Below are 24,650 nucleotides of genomic sequence, written 5' to 3'. Positions count from 1 at the left end.
AAAATTTACGAAAATATCGTTATTTTATTTTTTTAAAAATAAAAAATAAAAAATGCTATGTTATTTTCGATTTTAACGTATTTTGAATGTTTGAACTTTATTAATATATAAAGTGATGAACTCATTTAGAAAGATCGTTTTTAGTAATCATCATCGATCATAATATATATGTTCTCTTCGTTTTATAAAGAAATATCTAATTTAATTTGATACGATATTTAAAAAAACAAAAAAATATTTTTGATTATGTGGTTTTAAATGAAAGTTATGTTAAATGTATAAAATTGTCTTTTAATTTTGTGGCATTAAGCATGTCATGTTGAAAATTGTTATAAAAGAAATAATCATTATTTTTGAAACAGACTAAAATGGAAAGAATGCCTTTTTTTTTAAACGAATAGAGTAATAATTTTTTCTTTTGCCTCTCTTAATTGTTAAATCTGATCAACACTATTCACTTTTCTCTATCATGACTTCTCGCGTCATTTCATTTTTAGTTTTGAACCGTAACTTCAATAATATTTTGTATTTGTTGAATTGATACACATATTTAATGTGGAGTAATTTTTTTCAAAATATACTAAAGAATTTGTGTAGAAATTGCTAACTCTTACTACTCCTGTCTCTATTTATTTGTCTATATTTCCTCTTTTAGATGTCTCTATTTATATATTTATTTTGATAAATCAAGAAATGATTTTTTTTTCTATTATATCCTCATTTAAACTCTTGAAAATTTCTAAATTTTAATTTATTTTTTTTGAAATCTTATTTAATGAGAATAAAATTGTAACTTCACTATATTAATTATTGTTATCTTAATATAATTGCCTTTTCTAAAGTCGACGACTAAATATTGACAAAGAAAGTATCTTTTATTATCCTTTAATATTTAATTAGGAGTGTTTTAGTCACGTAAGTGGCACGGCCCCTTCATTACGCTCAACACCAAAGTCATTACTCATTAGTCATTTCATTGTCTTTTATTATATTTTGTATTTTTCGTCGAAATTTCAGTACAAATATTAGATACCTGATGAAATAAAAGAATTATGTATTTAAATTGGAATTTGAATAGAAATATTGTACATCTAATGAAAATATATATACAAAAAATTATGTACTTTAGGTTGTCCTTAGCTAAGCACAATAAATTAATTAAGGCACTATATTTATCTATATGTAGTACGTGCTATTTCATCTAGAATATTTATGACTATTGCACATAATTATCAACGAATATAATTACATTCTTTGTATATTAGGTTTGTTGGAAGTACAATTTGATAGCAAAAGAAGAATTATTAGCAAAGTTTTTCTAAACGAAACGTATATACAATATATATTTTAGTCAATTCGTTCAGACTTTGAGAAAGATAAAATTATTTTAAATCTGTTTCTTTTTCTCTCAAAATTTTACTAATTTAAGTGAAAATACTAAAGATAGGAAGTATCCAATGAGAGTAAGTAGGTCCAATTTCTAAGCATATTAAGAAAAAAAGTTAAATAATAATTGCACATATTTTTGTTGGTTAATTAAGGTTATGAAAAAACAAAAAAGAATGATTAACATGGAACATACTAATATGGAAATAGAGTTTATCCTTCTATTCGACCTAACTCATAAAATTTATGTAAAATACATTGTACACCTACTTCTTTTTCTTGTTGATTATATAGTTCAATTAATAGGATAGAAACTTCAAATATAAATTTGAAAAAGTTTCTCAAATTTAATATATATTTGGTTAATATTTTTTTTTTTAAAAAAATTAAGACCAAAGAAATATCTCAAAATCAATTGATTTTTTTTTTATAAATTTATTAATTAATCAAGATAAACAGATAAATTTTTATATCAAAATACAAGATAAAAGTAATGAATTGTATTAACGTTCAATTAATATTTCATTTGAGAGAATTTTTTCATATTAAAAGTTCGATTTTAATTAAAACACGAATAACTGTACCGCGTAATTAGTCAGGTGCAAAACGAAGAAACTCTTTTCCTAGTAAATCCTTCAAAGCACTTTCCAAAGTTTAAAAAATTATTAACTTTTCAAGTATTCTTTTCAAACAAATGACTATGCTAACATGCGCCGACGTCGTGTATTACACGCGCTTGTGTGAGGGTGGGGAAAAAATCCGATGGATAAAGGGAATTGCCCATAAAGACTGAAAAAAGATGGAAAATGAAAACCCCACGCAGAGAAAATATTTCTTCTTGATTTTATTTAATACCAAAAATATATATATATTTTTTTGTCATTTTCTTCTTCCTTTCCACATGAGAAAAAATTATGTAAATTTCTCCATATTACCACTCTTTTCACATTTTGTTTCTCCATTCAAATTTGGAAAAAAAAAAATTATATGAAATTTTGTATTCGTGGTTGAATCGTTGAGGATTATCTCATTTAGTTTAAATAATAAGGATCGAGTTAATATAATATAACATAACATAAATATAATATATATTTATACAATAATATAAAATTTAAAGACTTTATATCATGTTCAAAACTAGATATTTTGAAATTCGAAAATGAATAACACGACATCCTTAATTAGATATATCAAGAAAAGTATATCCAACTTTGAAATTATGTTAAGAAATTGAATGATGAGCAATATTTAAGGTGTAGTTCTGATATTAAAATTTTAATATATTTTTAATCTAATTTTGATTGATAATTTTTTTTTTCATTTCAAATATCTATGTTGATGAAAAATAATATATATGAAATTATTAAAAGTATGCATAAACTGATTTAGACGGTCTGACTATTAAATTTTTTTTTTGAGATGAAATGACTTTGAAAGATACACGAATTAATAAAGTGCGGAAATTTCTCCAAAATCATATACAAGGAAAATTACTCCTCAATATACCTCCCACCGATAACAAATTCGTACGATAAAAAAAAATGTCGCTTTAAGATATTAAATTAGATTAGTGCGATAATAAACAAATAAGTAACCCATAATTAATTATATATCCATTTAAATAGAGATATTAGAAGTTGAAATTTCGAAAATAACCTTTTACGAAAATGCAATGAAAGCAAGACTTTGATGAATATATTGCTACGTTAGCAATGTTTACGAATTCAAATAATCGATCTTTAACTTATTTGAATCGATTAATTAATTCTTGTATAGTATTGTGTGAAAGCTTAGCAAGCAAAGTACGTTTAGTCATTTCTTTATTAGTTATAATCAATCAAGATTCCTAAATTTCTTCATACGAAGTGTTATTAGTACGATTTCGTGTTAACTTAGTTTTCCCCCTTCTTTAGCTGCAAGAGTCTCTCTCTAAAGCTGCAAAAGAATCAACCTAAAAGTATTATTATACAGAGAGAAAAGAAAAGAGTGTGTACAGGGTAAGAGCATGCAACACTCTTTTCTACTTTCAAGAAAACAGTGTAGTAGTATTTGCAGAGTTAATAAAAATTGAATCTTTTTTCATTTTTATCATAAAGGGGTTTTGGGGTTTTTATTTCTAAAGCTTAGAAAGAGAGGAATCAGAATGATGACCACTTTCATCGAAAGGTCGGTTTCTTTTGATGATAAAGAAAGTTTTTTTTTTTTTTTTGATTTTTAACAAAGGTAATTGATAGCTAAAGACCCCTCATGCTTTGGTCCGCGTGCTTTGATGGAAAAAATAAACTGACCCCTTTTGGATTTATCTTTATATTCTTCCTTATAATTTGCAAAAATTGAAAAAAAAAAAAAAGGAGAAAGGAATTTGCTTTGATGGGGTGTTGATGGAGAGTAAGGCCCACTTAGATTGCAGAGAGAAAGACTCTTTTTGCAGGGTGGGTGTTTGTTCTTTGGTTTTGGATTATTTGGGCATGCTCTCTGTGTCCAATTAGATTGTTTTCTTGTATAATAACTTAGATTCTCTCTTTGCTCTTTTATTCTCCAAGAAGATGTTGTCATGTTCTGTAGTATGTTTTCATTCCTCTTAAGAATCATTCCCTTGACTTGGAATGTGGGTTGGCAGTTATGTTAGTTTGAACTAAGAAATATGTCATCTTGTTGACTTGCTGATTGGTGGTTAGTGGGAGTTCTTTTTTTTTTTTTGGGAAAGATGGGGTCTTCGGTTTTGGTTTTGGGGTTGATGTAAAGGGAATCACAGAGGTTTTTATGGGTTCTGTTGAAGAGAAGAACAAGCCAGGGAGTTTGGTTAGTGGAGCACATACTCTACTTGAGGAAATGAAGTTGTTGAAGGAAATGCAGGATCATACTGGTTAGTTTCCTTGTGAATTCTTGTTTTTGGTGTTTGGAGTTGTGTATGAACTTAGCTCAGACTAGGCAGAATATAAAAATTGAAACTTGAAATTGATTATCTAGTTTTAATAGTTGTAAAAATTGAATCTTTACGTGGATTTTGTTGAATCTTGATGCAATATAGGGGGAGGAAGAAAGCTAATTAGTTCTGAGTTGTGGCATGCTTGTGCTGGCCCACTTGTAACTTTGCCTCAGGTTGGAAGCCTTGTGTATTACTTCCCACAGGGGCACAGTGAACAGGTTTGATCTTTTTTACTGTTATTGTTGTTTGGTACAACTACTTTTATCAGCATTTCTTTTCAAAATTGCGCAAAATTGTCTGAATTTGAATCTGTTAGCATCGACTTAAGACCGGATTGTTCAATCGTAGTCCTTCAAATCATTTATCTGAAGAAAATACTCTCTTATCCTGCTTGTTCAAACAAATGTTCCAGGAGAGCTGTTTTGTTCTGAATTTTCTTTTCTTTTGTACTATTAGAATGTTGAAGGGAATCAAGAAAACAAGTTGTAAATTTGTATTTGTAGAATTCAAACTTGAATCAAGTTATAGTTATGGCTAAGAATAATTTATGTTCATTTCTTAGTAAAGCCTTTCCCTTTCTTTTCTTTAAATATTGAAGACTTCTTTTTATACAAGCAAATATGGATATCCTGGTAAATGTATTCCAGTAGTTTTGTTAGTGTAGTTAGGAAAACCAAAAAGCCTAAGATCTCCTATGGATAACAGAGTCCTTTGGTCATTTGTTCTGTCCATTCACAGCTTGTGCTTTGTTGGTTGTTGAAAGAAGACTATTTCCAAGAGAAGCTGATAAAGATCTAACTTGTTGCAACAGGTGGCGGTTTCCACGAATAGAACAGCAACTTCACAGATACCTAATTATCCAAATCTTGCTTCTCAGTTGTTGTGCCAAGTTCACAATGTTACCCTGCATGTATGTGCTTTTAAGATGATGCTTTTACTCCATATAATAACTTTTATTATTATATTGGAGTACTATATGGAGTTATTCTGGTATCATACGTTGTTTGTTTTGTCGTGTCATTTACAGGCAGATAAGGAGACAGATGAGATCTATGCGCAAATGAGCCTCCAACCTGTGAATTCTGTAAGTTTTCTAATCTACTATTTGTACTAAATTTTATACAGATGCAAAAGTAATAATGGTATGCATGCTGAAATTCTTTTCTCGTACGTGTTCTTGGTTAGGAGAAAGATGTCTTCCCCATTCCAGATTTTGGGCTGAAGCCTAATAAGCATCCAACTGAGTTCTTTTGCAAAACGTTGACTGCCAGTGATACAAGCACACATGGAGGATTCTCTGTTCCTAGAAGAGCAGCAGAAAAGCTGTTCCCACCCTTGGTGAGAGTTATGTTTTTTTTAATGAGTTACATTTGCCAGATGGAAGTAAAATAAGACTTAAGAGTTTTCCTGACGTCTTGTGTTGTATTTACTTGCTCTTTTAGGATTATTCAATGCAACCTCCAACGCAAGAGCTTGTTGTACGAGACTTGCATGATAATACTTGGACATTCCGTCACATATACCGCGGTGAGCATGCTGAAATTACATTATACCAAATTCTAATCTCTTTTGTTTTGGTTTAATTTGGTGGTTGTTTGTCTTCTCATGATTCACTTGGCTATCAGTTTAATGTTTATTCCACCTGTTTTGTCTTACTTTATAGGGCAGCCAAAGCGACATCTTCTCACAACTGGATGGAGCATGTTTGTTGGAGCAAAACGCCTTAGAGCTGGTGACTCTGTTCTATTTATCAGGTATTGCAAAAATAAAGTAATGAAAGTTGCAGCTTCATGAATTATTCAATGTTGAGAAATATGTGCGTATAAAATTTCAAACATTCTGATTGTAAGCAAACAAGAGAGTATCCGTTACGTGGTACTCACTAATTCATATTTTGAATTTTACTGCTGTAGGGATGAGAAATCACAGTTGTTGCTTGGAGTGAGGCGCGCTAACCGTCAGCAAACTTCATTGCCCTCTTCAGTTCTGTCTGCTGATAGTATGCATATTGGAGTACTTGCTGCTGCTGCTCATGCTGCTGCTAATAGAAGCACATTCACAATATTCTACAATCCTAGGTATGTCTATAACGGCAGCTTCCATTTTCATACTTCACATAGCTGTGAGATTTGCCTATAACTAGATGCTTATTTTCTACAGGGCATGCCCTTCAGAGTTTGTCATTCCTTTGGCCAAATTTAGAAAATCTGTTTATAACACACAACTGTCTGTTGGTATGAGATTTGGAATGATGTTTGAAACTGAGGAATCGGGTAAACGCAGGTATATCTTTCATGCTGGGAATTTGTGGGACCACTTTCTAAAATTAAATTCTGATTATAGATCTTCTTCACTTCATCTGACTTTGAAGTCCTTTCACCCTCTATTTCAGATATATGGGCACTATTAGCGGAATTAGTGATTTGGATCCACTGAGATGGCCTGGTTCCAAGTGGCGGTGTCTTCAGGTGATTAAAATTTCACACTGATTGCAGCTTATTATCATGTTTTCCTAAATGTGAGCTAATTGGCACTTCACAGTTTTCTATCAAATTGACTCGACTTATATAACAGGTAGAGTGGGATGAGCCTGGATGTGGAGACAAGCAGAATAGAGTTAGTCCATGGGAAGTTGAGACACCAGAAAGTCTCTTCATATTTCCTTCCCTGACTGCAGGCCTCAAACGACCTTACCAGTCCACCTTTTTGGGTAAGTTGATCCTTACTTCTTCCTCATTTGATTAACTCAAATTTGTGATAGTTTTAACTTTTGATTAAAACAGGAGCACAAACTGAGTGGGACAGTTTGATGCAGCACCGCCCTTTCATGCGTGTTCCTGAAAATGTATATGGGGATCTTCAGAGCTCCTCTATCTCAAACCTATGGTCAGAACAGCTAATGAAGATGCTGATAAGACCTCCTCCTGGCCTTACTGGTCTTCAATGCGGTGTTCCCACAGTACAAGACATTAAGGTTGCACTACCTCAGGAAGCTAGGAATGTAGTACAGCCAGCAGGAAACCAAAAACCTGAGCTAATAACTGTAGAAGCTACACCTGCACAAAGTGAAACAAATTCGGAAGTTGTCCTTAATCAACCTGTTGGTGTTGTGAACTCTATTTCTTCACAGCAAGCAACTCTGCAGGTGAAGTCTAAACCTCCGGAAAAAGTAGAAACTGACATTATTGGAAAAAATTCCGAGCCAAGAAAAGAAACTAGTAATTCATCAGTTAAGTTAGATCAGTTTCAGTGTAATGAAGACAAAGTGGCTATCAAGCCTGCAAGTCCCCATGATCTTCCAACTGATGCGAGTGTGACAGCTTCCCACCATAACAGCTTTTCTCAATTACAAGCTAGTCCATGGCTCATTCCTCATAACCCTCAAATTGATTCTGCTGCTTCCAACAATATCCTTCAATGCCCAACTAATAATGAGTGGAATATGTCCTCTCTCCAATCTGCTGCTGGATTGCTCAGATATCCTGTGTCGACCTCCACTTTGACAAAGCATGATAATTCTTTTATGTTGCCTGATACAATTGGTCATGGATTAGCTCCAATAGGCCAGGATTTGTGGGATCATCAGTTGAATGATGTTAAGTGCTTTTCCCAGACAAACCTTCAGGTTCCACTAGACATAACTAACATGCAGTTCCTACCTGATTCTTATGGTTTTAAGGACCTGTCAGAGGAGAGCCATAACCAAAGTGATATATATAGCTGTCTTAACTTTGATAGTAACAGCGGGAGCACAGTGATTGATAATTCTGTTTCGAGCACAGTGTTAGATGAGTTCTGCAATTTGAAGCATACTGATTTCCAGAATCCTTCAGATTTTCTATTAGGCAACATCAGTTCTAGTCAAGATGTTCAATCTCAAATTACATCAGCCAGCCTGGCAGATTCTCAGAATTTCTCTGTACAAGAATTTGCTGACAACTCGGGTGGTGCATCATCAAGCAATGTAAATTTTGATGAATGCAATCTTTTGCAGAATAGCTCATGGCAGCAAGTTGCTCCACGTGTGCGGACATATACAAAGGTAAGCGGTTTATATGTAGTAGCTATGTTATATCAATCTTAGTAGCAAGGATAATCCTGAGTCGATAGATATTATGCTCATGTTAACTCATTACTTTGAGTTATAGTCTTCTTTGTCTCTTTTGGTTATTTCACCACTTCTTTTTAAGGGTTCCCTTTGCATTTTCATAACATGTCCTTGCATATGCAATCTTTATTTGTTTATCTGTTTATATATTATCCATTTATTTACTGCGAAATAGTCACTTTTGTATTTCAATGTTCTATATGTAATCTGACTGGATTTACTGGTGAACAGATTCAAAAGACTGGATCTGTAGGAAGATCAATTGATGTCTCTGGTTTCAAAAATTATGAAGAGCTGCAGTCTGAAATTGAAAGAATGTTTGGACTTGAGGGGCTTCTGAATGACACTCGAGGCTCGAGCTGGAAGTTGGTATATGTGGATTTTGAGAATGATGTCCTCCTTGTTGGGGATGATCCTTGGGAGTAAGTTCTCTTTGACACAAATCTCTCTCATATTCAGGTTGCAATACGAAGCGCATACTATGCATTTTTAACTGTAGATCAATAACTTCACAATGCATAATCCAGAAACAAACTCAGTATGATGTTCAACTAATATCTCTTGAATGGTCTTGCAGGGAATTTGTTGGATGTGTTCGATGCATCAGAATTTTATCGCCTACTGAAGTTCAGCAAATGGGAGAGGAAGGAATGCAGCTACTGAACTCTGCTGGACTGCAAAGCATCAATGGATCAACATCAGAATTCCCAAACTAAGCTCAATACAAGTGATCTATGAGAGCTCACAGTGATTGATCACTAGAGTTGCATGGAGCAACATGCAAATGTGATGTTGTTGAACAACTTAACAAGAAGATGATTCACTAGGTTTCTGTTATGTTAGTGTTGTAATTTATGAGTGTTGATGACTCTGTAAGAAAACAGCTTTAGCATATTAAACTTTGCCTTCCACATATTAGAGTTGTTTTCAGCTGCATCTTGTTTGTCTTATAAGGCTGTTTCTTAATGGAGAAAGTTGCTCTGACTTGGAAATGAAAGTACAATCTGTTTGCATTAAGCTCTAGCTATATGCAGGGTTCTGAAAGAGCCGAACTATAAATGATATATTGTATCAACTTTATCTTGCATTTTTGTAACACGATGATTTCATAGTTTAAACTTATGACCTTGTGATCACTTAACTATTTTTGCAAGACGTCGATATCACCTCTTTGATAATATATTGCATTAGCAAAATATTATGATACGTGAAAAAAAAAATATTAATATTAAAATTCGATTAAATTACATGAGTACTACTACTTTCTTATTTTTGAATAAATATTGCCTCAATATTTTATTGTCTTTTGGGTGGCACGAAGAGCCACATAATCGAAATGTATATAAATCTTATTGATACGTGTCTTTTCTCTACAATTCCTTGATGCTTTGAACTTCCCATCTTCCACCGACGACAACCGGCAAAAGGGAAAATCTGTCTATCAGACTTCAGTTAAGCTTGAAATGGGTCAATCTTCATCGGCCGAGCAAGTGTCGCCGGAGCAACGGGAAGCAGAATCTGTAGCTGCTTCAACTGGAGCTCTTCCTAATCTTAAAAAAGCTTTCTCTGTTCTTTCTGATCCTCAAACTCACTCCATCCCCATTCATTCCCTTCAGGTGATTCTTCTTCTTGTTCCGCTCGTAAAGTTTTCTTTCGCTTATCTTTGCTCAATTTACATTTTGCTGACATTGTTTGAATTACCTACAAGTGGGGTTTAAGCAAAAGTTGAAATTTTCATGAAATTTATGGATTTCCCGAACTTTACCCTTTTGTTTATCTGTGCTCAATTTTCATTTTGGTGACTATTCTTGAATCACCCACAAATGGGGTTGTAGTAAAAACTGGAATCTAGGTGGAATTTATGGATCTTCCGTTTCAGTTTTTGAGTTATTTTTTGGTTGTGTTAAGATGTTTACATTTGAGAGACTTATTTTGCATAAACCACAAGTGCTTTTGTGGCAAAAGTTGGGACTTTCATGAATTTTCTGTGTTTAGTTATTGTTTTGAGCTGTTTTGTGATTAGTTTATGTTGTTGGTTACAGAAATGTTTTGGGTTCTCTATTGATGGATCAACAAACGAAGAGTCTGTAGTGCCAAAGGAATTTCCAGTTTTGATGAGTAATTTGAGTTCTTCAATAGTTGACTTGTTTTTCTTGTCTGAAAAGGGAGGTATCAGTTGGGTTGAGTTTCTAAAGGGCTATATAAAGTGTTCTGGAAGGACAGTTAGTTCAGCTTCACTTAATAGTTTGTTGAGGTTATTTGGGATGGTATCTGTTAAGGCAGGTCTTCCGGAAAAACTACAGGTCGTTTCCGATGAGGATGATTGTAAAATCAGCGGATTTTTATTGCCTGTTGATGTTCAGATGCTTCTTTCTATGTGTTGGATTATGTGGTGGGACTCGAACAAGTTGAATGCTTCATCTAGTTTAGGTGATTCTGGTCTTCCAGATGTTACACATTTGGTTTTGTCAGCTATAAACTCTTGTGCCGAAGCTGATAAAAAAATTGATTTATGGGATAACAGCATTTTAGATATGGATATACAACTTCCTGTTGCAAAGATTATAATGTGGGCTTTGAGGACAGTGCCAAGCCTCTCCGATTGCTTTGGAAAATTTGTCCACGCTAGACTGTTTTACGTAGCCGCTCACGAGGTACTCCCATTTTAAATTTAAAAATTGAAGGATGTGTCTTGTGTTGATTGATTCTTGTGATATCATAAAGGCAATGTGCATTAAAAACTGAGTAAAGTAGGTGTTTCAATATGCCCAAAGGGTGTCATGAGACTAATTCTTGTGGGCAAAGGGAAAAATGTCGTAATCCCTCCGTCTAAATTTATGTCGAAGTGTGTGACTGGGCGCAAATTTTAAGAATGAAAAGGAACCCTTTTGAAATTTGTGGTTCAAAATAATTTATAGATATTTGTGCAATTATAAATCATCTTATTAGGGGTAAAATGAGTAGTTCAAATTTAAATTGCTACTAAATATAGAAAGGTGTCATCTTTTTTAGATGGACTAAAAAGGATAGTCTCATATAAATTGAGACAACAGAGGGAGTAGTATATATCCTTCATGAAAGAACAATTAACCCATGAGTCCTTCAGTTTTCACCATGAAGTTTCTGCCCATTAACATGCTTGATAAGCTAATTTTAACCATTGGTGTTGTTACCCAATGGTTACTAGTCAATACGAGTCTTCTGAAATAACAAGAGTAATTCTTTCTGTTATCAAAGGGTGCCATGTATTTGATGCTTCCCTTTGTTGAGGTAATGGTTAGTTCTCTAAGTTCAGTCAGCAACAACAACATACCGAGTGAAATCCCATGAGTGAAATTTGGGGAAGTTAGAATGCACGCAGACCTTACTACTACCTCGTGGAGGTAGAGAGGCTGTTTTCAAAAGATCCTCGGCTCAAGTGCAACAAATCCAGGTACGAAGAAGGAGACAGTGAAGAGAATACGACAAGTAATAAGGTAACAGTGCAAAGTCTACCAAAAACAACAATACAATAATGTGATAGTCGAAACTACTTAACAACAAACTAGGATACTATACAGATTTCTAAGTTCAGTCGGTTGCAATATTTCTGCTGTGCTTTCAAGCCTTTCATATCTAATTGGAGAAATGATAAGTTTGTTTGCTGGTTGCAATGATTTAACTGGAGGAGTCTTCCATCATGTTTACTAATTTGCTATTTAATTCTAATCATTTGTCCTCCATTTTCAATTTTTGCATCTCTTGGTTTTTCTCACTGTTAGGTTCAGGACTTGGTTCTGGGTGGGGGGCAGAACGAAAAGAAAGAACGTGAACCATAGTCTTGAGGTCTACATTTGCTTTTATCTATATTTACTAGGAAAAAAACTTACATCTAGTGCGAGTGGTTTTTCAATTTGTAAGTTCTTTTTCATTTGATTACATCTGTGCATGTTGTGCCTCATGTAGTTTTCTCGCATGCGAAGAGAACCTCTGTAATGTAGAATTGGCTTGGATTTCACTAAATCCTTTTTCTGGGTACAAAGGTCTAGACATTTTTATGCACATCATAGCACTTTCGTGGTTCTCATCTGAACAAAATAGTTTACTTTAAACAACTGCTTCTACGCTTTAGTCCCAAACAAATTGGGATCAGCTACATGAATCCTCATTTCTTCGTTTAAGCTCATATCATCAACTACTACTACTCTTTGTATGTTATATATTTTTGTCTTGCATCACTACCATAAGGTCAACTCAATATTTCCCATCTTCTGAAAATCCCTAATTCTATCGGGTGTTCTGTAACATCTATTTATCACCTTTTTGATCTCTCAAGACTAATATGTCTTCCACTTCGGGACCATGTCTTTGATATATAAAGACAATGGTAGAAGAATGGAGGGAAAAAAAATGAACTACCAACACACAGCACCTTTCTCATCTCTCAGGGCTATCCTTAAAGCTTGTTGTCCAAGTAGAACTCTAGTTTGAGTTTGACATCTTACTATAACCCTTAGCCGGATTTTTATTGGAGTTCAAGTGCTTCATATTCTGGCGGATTATTGTTGTTGTCTTCCTGATAAAAGACGAAGATAAGCAGTTATGCAAGTTTCACAGTTGTTATTTGTTGCCCGTGATGCCATACTATATATGAACACTTACTGCACTGTGATCAAGAAATTGGAATTCTGCAATCACCAACTCTGAAGTTGAATTGATAGCAGGAAAAACTTGACCAAGCGGACCTTTTCTCGCATGATATTTCTGCAAAGGAAATGAGCGTTGGCCATCTCCTTAATTCTGGAAGGGCTTGGGCTATCTCACTTACATTGAGGGGCAATTTAAGTGAAGAGATTTCAAAAGTATGCTTTCCAAGTGCTGCAGAGGAAGTAGATGATTACCTACTTTATCGGTTAGTACCTGGTTTAGGTCGACTATTAGTCGAACTCTCTGAATTTCTTGTATTACTTTCTATCTTTCTGAATTGATTTTCATTTTTCTCTCACCTACAGGTCTTCCCTTCATGGAAAAGGTCTGAACAGATTCTGGTCAAATATTGAAGGATATAATGCTCCATTGCTAATTCTTATCTCTGCTCACGAGGCCAATAATGACGCAAGGAGATGGACTATTGGTGCTCTCATTCATCAGGGTTTAGAAAATCATGACACTTTCTATGGGACTTCTGGTAGTTTATACTCCATCAGTCCAGTTTTTCATGTATTCACACCTTCAGGTAGTGTATCTGGTCTTACCAGCTCGGATAGTTCTACATGAATGATGTGCCTAAGGCTAATGTATGTTCTTTGACAGGAAAGGAGAAAAACTTTGTTTACAGCCACTTGCATGGAACTGTTAAATATGAAGCTCATCCAAAGCCTGTCGGACTTGCTTTTGGAGGATCCTCTGGCAATGAAAGAATATTTGTGGATGAAGATTTTGCTAAAGTTATAGTTCGTCATCATGCTTGTGACAAAACTTACCATCATGGTCCTCTTTACCCTGACCAGGTATAGTAGATGAGTCATATGGTAGAGGTGTGAAAATACTTCGAGTATCGATAGTTGTATAGACTTCCTGCATATTGTTTGTTCCCCTCATGCCTCTGTTAGTCAAACAACGCTTTCACTCTTTGACCAAAAAGAAGTTGCTCTTGGCATTTAATTGATTTTATTTGTAACTGCGATAAATTTGGAAAACTAGCTTAGAGTCTGCAGCACATGGATCCGATAAAAACACAAATCAACATATCCACTCTTTAGTTTGCATACATTTGTTTAATATACTTTGGACTTGATTAGCATTAGCTACTAACTTTTATTTCTTGTATAAGTACCAAGGAAAAATGCCTTTTGCATAAATGATAATACTTCAAATGCTGACCATTGCTCTTCAGAAGTTCTTGTTGTTTCTCTTCTGAAGTTCTCAATCATCTCAATGCCATATTCAGGGGTTCTTACCGGTTGAAGCTCTGATTATGGACGTGGAGGTACTGGGGTTGGGAGGAAAAAGGGCTAGAGACATTCAATCATCGTACAAAAAGAGGGAAGAACTCTTTACTGAGCAAAGACGAAAGGTAATACAACTTCAGTGGACATTATTCATTGTTTCATCATGTTATCAGCAGCATGATAAAGTAAATTTTTTTTTCCTTAATATTATCTGCAGGTTGACTTGAAAACATTTGGAAATTGGGAAGATTCCCCCGAGAAAATGATGATGGATATGGTTTCTGACCCTAACAGAGTTCGTAGAGAAGATCGATGAGCTGATTCTTCCCTAGAAGAGATTTCACACGATCCAGAACTTAGTATATACAAGGAAATGTTGGAGTTTTATGTGCTACTACACTTTGAATAAGATTTGTATGTTTGGCTTCACAAGTCTGTATTTCACCCACTCTCTGTTATCTGTTGTGTCAAAAGTAAGTTTATATAGTACACAAACATAATGCATATTATGTATAAGATGTATACTAGATTTGAGATGCTCTGTTTGGTCAAATATTATCCATCATCTATGATTTTTATACAATCCTCACTCAATTAATACTGCTATAGTTGGAACAGTTTGCGTAGAGTAATACTACTTGTTTTTTTCCAGAATATCAATTACTTTGAAACAAATATAGCTTTGCCAGAAAAAAGCACATACCACTCACTGTTTACTTCTCAGACAAGAGTGTTAGAGTCAATTCCAAAATGAGATCAAACGTTTTGGAAGGGAATTTTATTCTTTTGCGAGGATTGGAGAAATGAGGATTGGGAAGACATTTCAAAGTCTCACAATACAAAAGGATAGCAAATTCATCATCTAGTACAAATATAATGTTCTTGTTAACATAAATGCCACAAAAAACTAGCTTTGCCCCTAGTTGAAGACTCATCTCTCTGGAATGTCATATAGCTGATCTAACGCTGAAAAAATGCCCCGATGAGAAGCTAGGTGTGAGTAGCTTCGACTATTGCTTCTTCTCTTCTGCTTTCTTTGGCTGAAAATTTGTAGAGAAATACAGTTAGAAGACTAACCAAATGAATAATTAGGAATAATGAAGTTTTACATAGACGACACGCTTGTTGGTACAAGTAGCTAGTGATCTATCCTCTAAACTAGCTAACAGTTTCAACAAGTTCTCAAACCTAAGCAGCACCAATGCAGAACAAGGTTGTGGTCAACAACGAATAATTTCAAAGTTCTTGGGCAGTAGAACATTCTACGTACTAGAAATAATTTACTAGGAAAAGTAACTTCTTTCTGAAAAGGAGCAAGGATAAGAGAGATTCATGACTTATATCTCTGGGAGAAAGAAATGCATATGCATATGATTCCAAAATGTCAAGATCTCTTTCATATTCAAATCGAAGAAGAATAGATTTTCCGGGACAAGCAAAACAGGGGGAAAAAGGTGAAAACGAGAAGGGAACAGGAAGAGAAATATAGGAAATTAAACACACTTTAGGCTAGCTTGTAGGGCATGTTGAAGACCTAAAAGCAATTGATAGGCTGTCTGAGCTTAATTTGTTCGACATCTAAAAGCACAGATCTCTAACACTTCCGATTGCCTTGTCCTTCACAACTATTGTCTTCTACACAGTACTTTCCCTTTTGGGGAGAGGGGGGGAGGGGAGACCTCAGGTAACTTAGCCCTAATCAATCACTTTATGTACATAATAAAGAAGTTCATTTTATTAGTACTCCTAGACTACATTACCTTCCTAGACTAATAACTAGCAATTGATCTTGAAGCATACCAACACGAGTGACTCTTCAGTGGTAACCAAATCAGTATCAACTATCAACTACAAAGAAATATATTCTTGCTCTTATCGATGGTCCGGTTAAAAACAGAAAGTTCCTCAAAGTCTCTTATACAATTAATCTTACATAGTCTTTCCAAGGGTCTGATATCAAGGCACAAAGCTCCTCAAAACGACTACATTATCTGTAGAAAGTAATAAGTGAGACAAAAACTGCTTTATCGCAGCACCTTTAATCACAACTCTGGACATCGTCTAGATTCCACTGATCTTTTTGGGATAACTGACTAATGAAATTATAGATCCATCAAACTGATGTCTTATGAAAACCTAAATGATACATATTGACAACTAGAAAGGCAAAAACCTTAATGCAACTCCTTTCATGATATAAAGATCCCTTCTTTATGATAGTGGGCTACTCTCCGCATGATAAACATACCCTCAGCTATCTAAGAATTGTCTCGCGTATCATTTTTAAGAAACACACACACAAAGCAACACATTGGCATATAGAAGAACTGGTAAATGCAACATTTAGCTTCTAAAATCAAGGAGAGAAAGTATTTCAAGAATGTTAACCTGTTATAATATTCACCAAACAAATATTAACATGTTATTCTTTGTCAACAAATTATTACGTGAGGGTTCTTAAAACATAATCATATGCATACAATTAGGTAAACTGATAGCCACTAACTACTACAAGAGCATCTTACTGTTCTACTCAAGTTCATGCAAATTGAAGGAGTTTTCATTAGTTTTCATGTTTTAGTTGATAACAATAGGCAGTACAGATGCGAACAAAACCACAAACACGGATTCGTTAAAGATTAGCAAACAAAAGTTCCAAGACTTTGAAAATAGATCATCAGATAAGAGCTCAATCAGGACGGGATATACAAAACAGCAAATAAGGGTGCCCCGGATACAGGACGAGCTACAATATAGTAACAATAATCATGAATGTGTTACACCTCCAGCATAACAAAAGAGTTCTCATTTCATCATCCAATTTAGACAGTCCAGTTGTAGAGGATCACAAACAAACTATATCATCCTTGGAGAAGCATATCTATACAAAGAGCTACAAATTTCAGAAAATTATAGAAAGATGATAATCTTCTCTCCCCCTTTTGAGGGCAGAGTTAGGGGGTGCAAGCACTTGAAAATTAAACTACATACATACACAAGGTCAAAATTATATATTTTCGATTCATTTGGTTTCTTTGTGTGTTTACTTTGATATATTTTGAATCACCCTATTGAAAATCCCGACTCCGCTACTGCACCCACATTCTCAACCCCAATCCGGGAACATAAATCAAACTAAAAGAAAAAACATAAGCAGGTACACTCAACCTGTTCGACAATATGCCTCAACCAAATCACAACAAAAACCCACATACAATCAATGGAAAAGGGAAAAAGCTATCACCTTTATTCCAAGAAATGGTTGTTTAAGCTCTTCATCAGGAATAATAACAGGCCATTTCTCACCAGCTTCACGAAACATCTGTTCAGTCTCAAGGTACTGACCCTTTTCAAGAATCATAGTACGGATGTTCTGTGCGGGTGTAGAAGTAGCATCATAGGTCTGCTCGACTCCATTGACGAAAGTGACAGAGATTTGCGGTGGATGGTCATCAGTGCGGCGCTTGACCTGAATTTGGCAACTTGGGTTTGATTCTTTGGCTTTAGGAGCATTACATTGAGCCAAAAACTCCATACATGAAGCTATTCGTGGATCTAAGGCATTGAATTCGATTTTCACTTTTGACAAGAATTTCAACATTTTCTCTTTTGGCTACACTGATTTCTGCTTCCCCTCTCTTTTGAGTTTTGAGTATATATTTGGATTTTATTTTTAAGTGGCCAATAAAAAGTATTTACATTTAATTTTTAAGTAATTGTGCAAGTATAAAAAACCTTTTCTTATTTTTTTTCTTTTTGGTAATTAAACAATTCTATTATTCCTTCCCTGATAAGTTTATGCAGCTTTTTATGTTTAGTAGTGATCAAACATTCAAAGACAATTCTTTTCAAGTGTTTTATTCGGTGTATATTATTTCATTGAAATGACTTCCATAATTATTTTTGTCTTTGTTTTAGTTTTTTTTTTAATTCTGTTATAAAAAGAATGTGTCTTTCCTTTTTCGATAACTCTTTAATGTTAACTTTTTATATTCACCGTATGATATGTTTAAAACTACAAAATTAGAGTGTTTCAAAAAAGATTCTTGGGAAGTATATTGGTTAGCTTTGATAACCTTCTGTATCACCCAAGATACCTTTCTAGATAAAGCTTCTCAGAGACTTATATACCATTTGCATCATATAAATGTACCTATTGAACCCACAGTTTATTCTACTTCTTGCATAGTTCTCCAGCTGACTTGGGTAAATTTGAAGGCAATTTTCACATAATATCAAAAGAATCAAATGAACTTAGATGCCATAGTGGGGGAGGGGGGTTGACAGCACCTACAGCTGAAAGCAACTCTTCCAAACTTCTCATTAGCAGTCAGAAATATATCAGCCAGAAAAGCACACAATATTATAAAGATACACACAAAAGTGATGTAAAGGAAAAAGAAGAACAAGCATCTCAAACAAAATCCTTGAAAAAGAAAAGGGGGTTTGAGTAGGCATGAGAAAATAGTAAATTTACAAGAAAAATAGCTCTTTCTACATTTCTCTTCACAAATAAATAATGGCCCAGGGTATAGCTTTGCTGTGGAGTTCCTAAGAACAGATGTCAAGCACCCAAAGGAATTGCCAATAAGCCACAGAGTAACTCTACTCATCTCTGCCATTTCCTCTCTGAAAAACACACATCAGACACCAACAAAATATTACATATGAGAATTCAAAGCTCAGAATTGGAAGAAGAAGAAGAAGAAAAAAGTTAGCCCAACGGTTAAAGAACCATGGTGCCCCACAATTGTCATCATAAATTGTCAGTGAGTTTCATCCTTTTGAAGCTTAATGCCTGTGCAAACTGCCAAAATTTGCATGAAAAAGCTCAAGGATAAGCGGATCTCTAGGGGGACACACATGCATGGTTCACAATCAACAATTTTGGTGTCGATGAAAGTAGTGTAGTTAAGCAGTCTAAATATAACATAGTAATAGTAGTTAAAAGAAACAAAATGCAAGGGGAAGAATAAATGTCAGGTGATCGACGTGTGAATAAACAGTGCTGCAATTGACGTACATGCCAGATTCAAAAAGGGAGTTGATACCATTTGTTAGTGCTTAAAACACTAAGGTTTTTTGCTCATCTAAATCATTGTGATACTATATCAGCACAGTTTTAATAGTTTTCAGGTGACTAGACTGTGAATAACATACTTGATCCTATCTCGATTTTATCATTGGGGGAAAGGACGTACTAGGCAGGAAATGAGTTGGAGTACCGGGTCATAACTCCACTCAGAAACTCAAGTAGTTCTCTCATTGCAGTAATCAATAGTAATAGATTGTATACAAGGCATCTGAAGGTTTAGAAAATACCTTGTGGAGATTGAGTTCCATTTCCCTTTGCACCCTGCTGTGCATTAGACAGAGACCGCTGGATACGAGGTGAACCTTGCCTACCATTTGAACCAGGGAGAGAATGTCTCTTTTTGATGTATTCATCTTTATTGTGGACATCTGGACTAGATCTTGGGGAGCTATTTGGGATAGCTTTGGCTCTTGCAGATTCTGTTGCTTGCATGTAACTTGGGAGAGAACTGCTAGTACTGTTATCTCTAGCCTCCTGATCAGCTTGTCCAGCTTTTGTTGAACCAAACGAGTTTCGTCGCTTCTCATTTTTATGATCCTTAGATAATTGTTCCGAACTAGTTGTACCTGGAGCATGGTTTAACTTTGAAGGAGACTTTTTGCCAGCAGGTGCAGAGCGGCGCTTGGGAATCGATCCACTTTTTTCACTTCTTATCTTCTTAGGATTCACGGACACTTGACTAGAAGGTGTCCCTTGGGATTCAGGGACAGTTATATGGCTCCTTGGAGATGCGTCTGGTGATGACTTGTCTAGCCGATCCGTCCTAGCTTCTTGCTCTATTTGAACATTAACTGAATTGTTCTCTGGCTTCTGCTCTTCGGGTGATAGATCTGAACTGACCATAACATCTACATGCTTAGCATCATCAGTAGGATCCTCTCTCCCTGCCTGAACATAGTCGGAGTGTGATAAGTCATTTGTACTATCATCTTCAATGTGAGGGTATCCATTGCTCTTATGATGGTCAGTGCCACCATTGGAAGGAAGTTCCTGCTCAAATACATGACCTCCGACTTCAGACCTATCTGGTGAATCCAGGGTAGAAGAAATAGAAAGCTCCGTGCCACATTCTGAACCACCAACTTGAGCTCTTGTACTGTGAGGAACAGAATTTTCTGATGGAGCAGCATCCCTTGCCCCAAATGAATGATTAGTGATAGTTGAAAACGTATCTTCACTAGATTCATCTTCTGTTTTATGATTGGGCAAACTAGAATCTTTGGTTGATTTAGCTGCCAAAGTGAGTTCCTCAAACTTTGTCTGAGCAGCAATAAATGCAGGATTACTTGCCTTCCTTGATCCATGTAAAATCTTTTTGCTCTCAGTCTCTGAAAGTTCCAGGGAATGTGTATCCTCTCTCTCAACTTCAGTGTTTGCAGGGAAAGAATTGGGCTCCGTCTCAGGGAGAGCCTTGGCCTCCTTATGTTGAGTAGGAATAGAACAGAAAGTGTCATCTCTTGAAGTTTTTTCATCAACATTCTGAGGCTGAGGAGGTGAAAAGGGTGTGTTGGCTTGAAAATCTAAGCTGTCTGCATCATAAGTGATCAAATTATCATCACTTTCAGATGGCACTGCAGACAAGGATGCCTCCTCGCCCTGTCTGAAGTCCATTGACTCGGAATCAAGCTGAACTTCATTTTCAATAAGGTTACTGGGGTGCTCGATAGGTTCATTCTCCGGCTGATCGGCAGATAGTTCCGATTGTGGTGACGGTTGATTTCCTGGTGATGCAACAGACATCCATCTCTCTAACCATTTCCAGGCAGAATCAGATTTGGAAGGGTCACACTTAATATTTATACTTTTGGTCCTTGGAGTTGATTCAAGGAGCTTGTACCAAAGGAGAAATAACAAATCAGTTTGGATGGGAAATGATACATATTTAAAAAAATATCGCATATCAGGTCACATAGCGGAAAATGACTAATATATACCTGTTGAGCGAAGCTATTGCTCAGTAGCTTTGAAATTGAAATGTATGTGAACTCTGATTTTGTTCCTGAGTTCTCTTTTCCCTGAAATAAAGAAACATAAGAAATGTGACTCCATCAGTTGAAATAGCTAAGAGTGTGTTAGTGTCTGATCTAGGATTCCAAAGCGAGGAGACCAGAATCATTCCAATTTATGCTTGAGACAGAAATATTGCCAATATAGTTTCATACTATTGATCTTTCCAATACTTACTTTTAGCTTCTCCTTGATACTAGATCCTTCTGCAATGCGATTAGTGTGACGTGCTCGAACAAGAATTTGCATTTTGACAATAGCTTGGACACATCGCAGAGTTCCTACAGCTTGCCTGCGAACTAAATGTCCACGTACAGCAGCTTGCAATTTAGTTATATGCTTTTGCTTTAATTGAGCTCTTCGTGCCTAGGAGAAGAAACAATCAAATACAAATTAACTTTATAATTGCCAAAACCTTTAACCATAAAATGGTCAAATTAATTGAAAGAATATATAACAAAATTGAGGTACCAGAAATGCTCTGACTGCAGTCTGAATAACAAGAGCGTGTTCATCCGGAATGACATCAGCTTTAGCATCATTAAATCCAGCTATTATTACTGACTCTGATTGTTTTGCATCCACCAAGTCTGAGACCAGGGATTTCTCTTCTGATGAGATAGGAGGCTTCTCATCTATAGAGATGTTGGGCTTCTCATCTTCGGAGACCTCGAGCTTCTCTTCTTCGGATATCAAGGGCTTTTCATCCGCTGAGACCTCCACCAAGAGCTGGGGCTTCGCGTCTGTGGAGACACGGGGCTTCTCATCTGCTGAGACCTGGGGCTTCTTATCCACAGAGACTAGGGGCGTCTCATCCTCCAGGATCTGGGGCTTCTCGTCTGCCGAGACCTGGGACTTCTCGACCGTTGAAAACTGGGGTTTCTCATCTGCCCATTGGACGACAGATGCCTTCTCTGGAATGGTAGAGTTAGATTGTGTTTGCAGATTGGCATTAGCAGCTTCTGGCCAGTCCTTGTTCCCAGATGGTGTTTCTGAAACTACTGAATTGCTTAATACACGATGCCTGGTAGATTTCTTGCGGAAACTCCATCCACGTTTATCACTTGAGCTTTTACTCTAGGAAAATGTATCAAATAATTCATTCAACAAAGAATAGAGGAGGAAAAGGCAAAAGATAAATTCCGAAAAGATATTTAACTGAACATCCAATCTGATATAAAGTTGTATTGCTAGTAGCTGAGTTTAACATCCACCCACAGGAACATCAATTTCTCTTTTTACCCATGAAGTATAAGTACAAAGAGGGAACCTTTATTAGATCCATACTATGGACCACGGCGGACAAGGGAGGACGGTGTGCAGATTGTAGATCGAACATTTCTGGAATCATGTAACAAGCATACATAGATGAGTCATGATGCATATAGTAGGAACTGAATCCATTGACAACAAGATCTTCTTTATCACATCTATTCACTTTTGGTACAAATGATGATTTCTTTTCTGCCAACCCCTTAACCTCCCATGCAGAGACCATAGATAAAGAAATGAAATCATACACAAGCTTGTCTTCTTAATCATGTTTCATTACATGTATGTCAACGGACTGGTACTTGATTTGTTTTTCCATACTTATGCATTCCACCAATCAGGTAGTAGGTAATGTGAAGTCTCATAGCTGGAATTATCAGCTCAACTTATATTACAAACTACACCAGAAGCAAGGCCATAATGATGTAAGAAGGAAGACAACATATATTTGGCATACAGCATTTGGAAACAAGTAGTGCTTGCATCAGAGTATCATGTTGATGCCATCATAAAAAAATTAACTTGATGTTGAAATATTGCATACTCAACTTGAAAAGAGAACTAGATGTTATCTAAACTTACACTATAAATTTGAGAAGACATTACTAAGAACAAGTACCGCTCAATTAATGAAACTACATTTTTGACAAACACTGAAAGCCAAGTATGGTATTTTAAGATGAGGCGACGTTGATTAATTGAATGGTCCAGAAATTGAAAGGCTTCACTAGCATTTACCTTATGACAACACATCCCTAATTGACGGTCACAAATCGAATCAATTTTCATTTCTTGGTAAATTGCATCACTACTTTCCCATTCCCCTCTAACCAAAAGAAAGCCACTTACAATAGTGATCCATTTCATTTCCATTTAAAACACATTGAATCCATACAGTTCACATCTACATGGTGTAAAATGTAAATGGTTTTATATCAACTGATCAAAATCAAGCCTTCCTTGGAATTGGCAATAATTTAACTAACAAACATGAACAATTAAACTATTTAATATCTTAAACACTCTCATTTAACATTGATGTAAAATACATCTAACAAGTTCTCAACCAAACCATTCCACAATCTTACATCCCCTAATAGAGATCCAGTGACAAAGTTCAAAAGTTCCCTACATACCTTCCACAAAAAAAAAAAAGAACTCCTTTATTTAAGAACCAAATCAGCTCAACTCCATCATCTCAAAAACTTATCAAATTAGTAAAAACAAAAACCCCCCACAAAAGATCAGACTCCATACTTTGATGGGTTGATCCAAGATTCACTTCAAAACCATTATCTCACAAAAAAGATTCAATTTTTATCACACATTACCATCTTTGAAATGGAAAAAAACATAAAATACTACATGAAAATTTGATCTGATAAAAATTGGTTGTAGATTTTTCACCTCAGGATGAGCTTCAAGTTCATCACGGTCAACAGAATCACTGCCACAAGCAATGATCTTTAAGCAAGAAGAAGCTGTAGATTTTCCCATTTTCTTCTTCTTCTTTCACTCACTGATTGACCAGTCTTGTTAAGTGTTGTAGTAGATATTCTATATTTGTTGGAAATTGTACCTCATGAGCTGATAATAAAAATTAAAAAAATTAAAAGTAAAAATAAAATAAAATAAAAAAATTTAAGAAGACGGACTTGAAACACTCTCCTAAAATCTAGCTAAATTTTGTATTTTGAGTTCCGTGGCTTCAGTTTTTCTTTTTTTTACAGGTCCCAGTAGTCTCTTTATATTATTAAAAAAAAAGAAAATTAAAGAAAAAGATATATCAATAATTAATAATATATTTCCGTTATGACTTGAAGACAAAAATTATCCTATTTAAAAATTAAAGTTCAGATCTGTTCTTCTCTTTTACTACTATTCATTCGATATTATTAATAATAATATAGTCAGTATAATCTC

General features: G+C 35.1%; 4 protein-coding genes across 5 annotated transcripts; 2 read left to right on the top strand and 2 right to left on the bottom strand.

Annotated features, from left to right (window-relative positions):
* Positions 1-4,126: 4,126 nt before the first annotated feature.
* ARF5 (auxin response factor 5) lies at positions 4,127-9,393 on the top strand. The gene is given in 14 exon segments (NM_001247616.1): positions 4,127-4,252; positions 4,418-4,533; positions 5,127-5,225; positions 5,343-5,399; positions 5,501-5,653; positions 5,758-5,842; positions 5,979-6,069; positions 6,229-6,393; positions 6,476-6,598; positions 6,708-6,783; positions 6,890-7,025; positions 7,099-8,357; positions 8,655-8,845; positions 9,001-9,393. Coding segments are annotated over 14 exon segments (2,793 nt in total). The 5' UTR covers positions 4,127-4,149; the 3' UTR covers positions 9,140-9,393.
* A 227-nt stretch (positions 9,394-9,620) lies between these two features.
* LOC101257070 (uncharacterized) lies at positions 9,621-14,936 on the top strand. 2 transcript variants are annotated; one of them, XM_010322116.4, is made up of 7 exons: positions 9,621-10,039; positions 10,466-11,077; positions 13,127-13,314; positions 13,415-13,638; positions 13,716-13,912; positions 14,353-14,478; positions 14,571-14,936. In XM_010322116.4, exons 1-7 carry the CDS (start codon positions 9,887-9,889, stop codon positions 14,667-14,669), a joined length of 1,599 nt encoding a protein of 532 aa, XP_010320418.2. In that variant the 5' UTR covers positions 9,621-9,886; the 3' UTR covers positions 14,670-14,936. The 2 variants fall into 2 exon arrangements, with proteins under 2 accessions (XP_010320418.2, XP_010320417.2); XM_010322115.4 differs by having other exon boundaries at positions 9,732-10,039; positions 13,124-13,314.
* Positions 14,937-15,116: 180 nt separating this feature from the next.
* Positions 15,117-18,142, bottom strand: LOC101257366 (uncharacterized). Its single transcript, XM_004238291.5, has 2 exons — positions 17,598-18,142; positions 15,117-15,393 (listed from the first exon to the last, which is right to left on the bottom strand). Exons 1-2 carry the CDS (start codon positions 17,952-17,954, stop codon positions 15,364-15,366), a joined length of 387 nt encoding a protein of 128 aa, XP_004238339.1. The 5' UTR covers positions 17,955-18,142; the 3' UTR covers positions 15,117-15,363.
* A 508-nt stretch (positions 18,143-18,650) lies between these two features.
* LOC101256771 (SUN family protein SUN14) lies at positions 18,651-24,541 on the bottom strand. Its single transcript, XM_004238289.4, has 6 exons — positions 24,135-24,541; positions 21,927-22,532; positions 21,633-21,821; positions 21,383-21,463; positions 19,676-21,278; positions 18,651-18,982 (listed from the first exon to the last, which is right to left on the bottom strand). The coding sequence occupies exons 1-6, from the start codon at positions 24,222-24,224 to the stop codon at positions 18,963-18,965; spliced, it is 2,589 nt and encodes an 862-aa protein (XP_004238337.2). The 5' UTR covers positions 24,225-24,541; the 3' UTR covers positions 18,651-18,962.
* Positions 24,542-24,650: the final 109 nt, after the last annotated feature.

The sequence above is a fragment of the Solanum lycopersicum genome, chromosome 4 (genome assembly GCF_036512215.1).
Source record: "Solanum lycopersicum chromosome 4, SLM_r2.1".
Taxonomy (NCBI): domain Eukaryota; kingdom Viridiplantae; phylum Streptophyta; class Magnoliopsida; order Solanales; family Solanaceae; genus Solanum; species Solanum lycopersicum.
The sequence above is the reverse complement of the archived record's forward strand: the minus strand, read 5'-3'. Positions and strand labels throughout refer to the sequence as shown.

Bases quoted from the DNA above. Each gene is read 5' to 3' on its own strand.
- LOC101257070 (XM_010322115.4), top strand. From the start codon at position 9,887: ATGGGTCAATCTTCATCGGCCGAGCAAGTGTCGCCGGAGCAACGGGAA. The intron at 13,639-13,715 runs GTAGTGTATCTG...GTTCTTTGACAG, and splicing joins TCATGTATTCACACCTTCAG to GAAAGGAGAAAAACTTTGTT. The intron at 13,913-14,352 runs GTATAGTAGATG...TGCCATATTCAG, and splicing joins GTCCTCTTTACCCTGACCAG to GGGTTCTTACCGGTTGAAGC.
- LOC101257366 (XM_004238291.5), bottom strand. From the start codon at position 17,954: ATGTTGAAATTCTTGTCAAAAGTGAAAATCGAATTCAATGCCTTAGAT. The intron at 15,394-17,597 runs GTGATAGCTTTT...ACAAATTTTCAG, and splicing joins AACCATTTCTTGGAATAAAG to CCAAAGAAAGCAGAAGAGAA.
- LOC101256771 (XM_004238289.4), bottom strand. From the start codon at position 24,224: ATGGGAAAATCTACAGCTTCTTCTTGCTTAAAGATCATTGCTTGTGGC. The intron at 21,279-21,382 runs GTATATATTAGT...CTTTGGTACAAG, and splicing joins GCAATAGCTTCGCTCAACAG to CTCCTTGAATCAACTCCAAG. The intron at 18,983-19,675 runs GTATTTTCTAAA...TGTGTTTTTCAG, and splicing joins TGGAACTCAATCTCCACAAG to AGAGGAAATGGCAGAGATGA.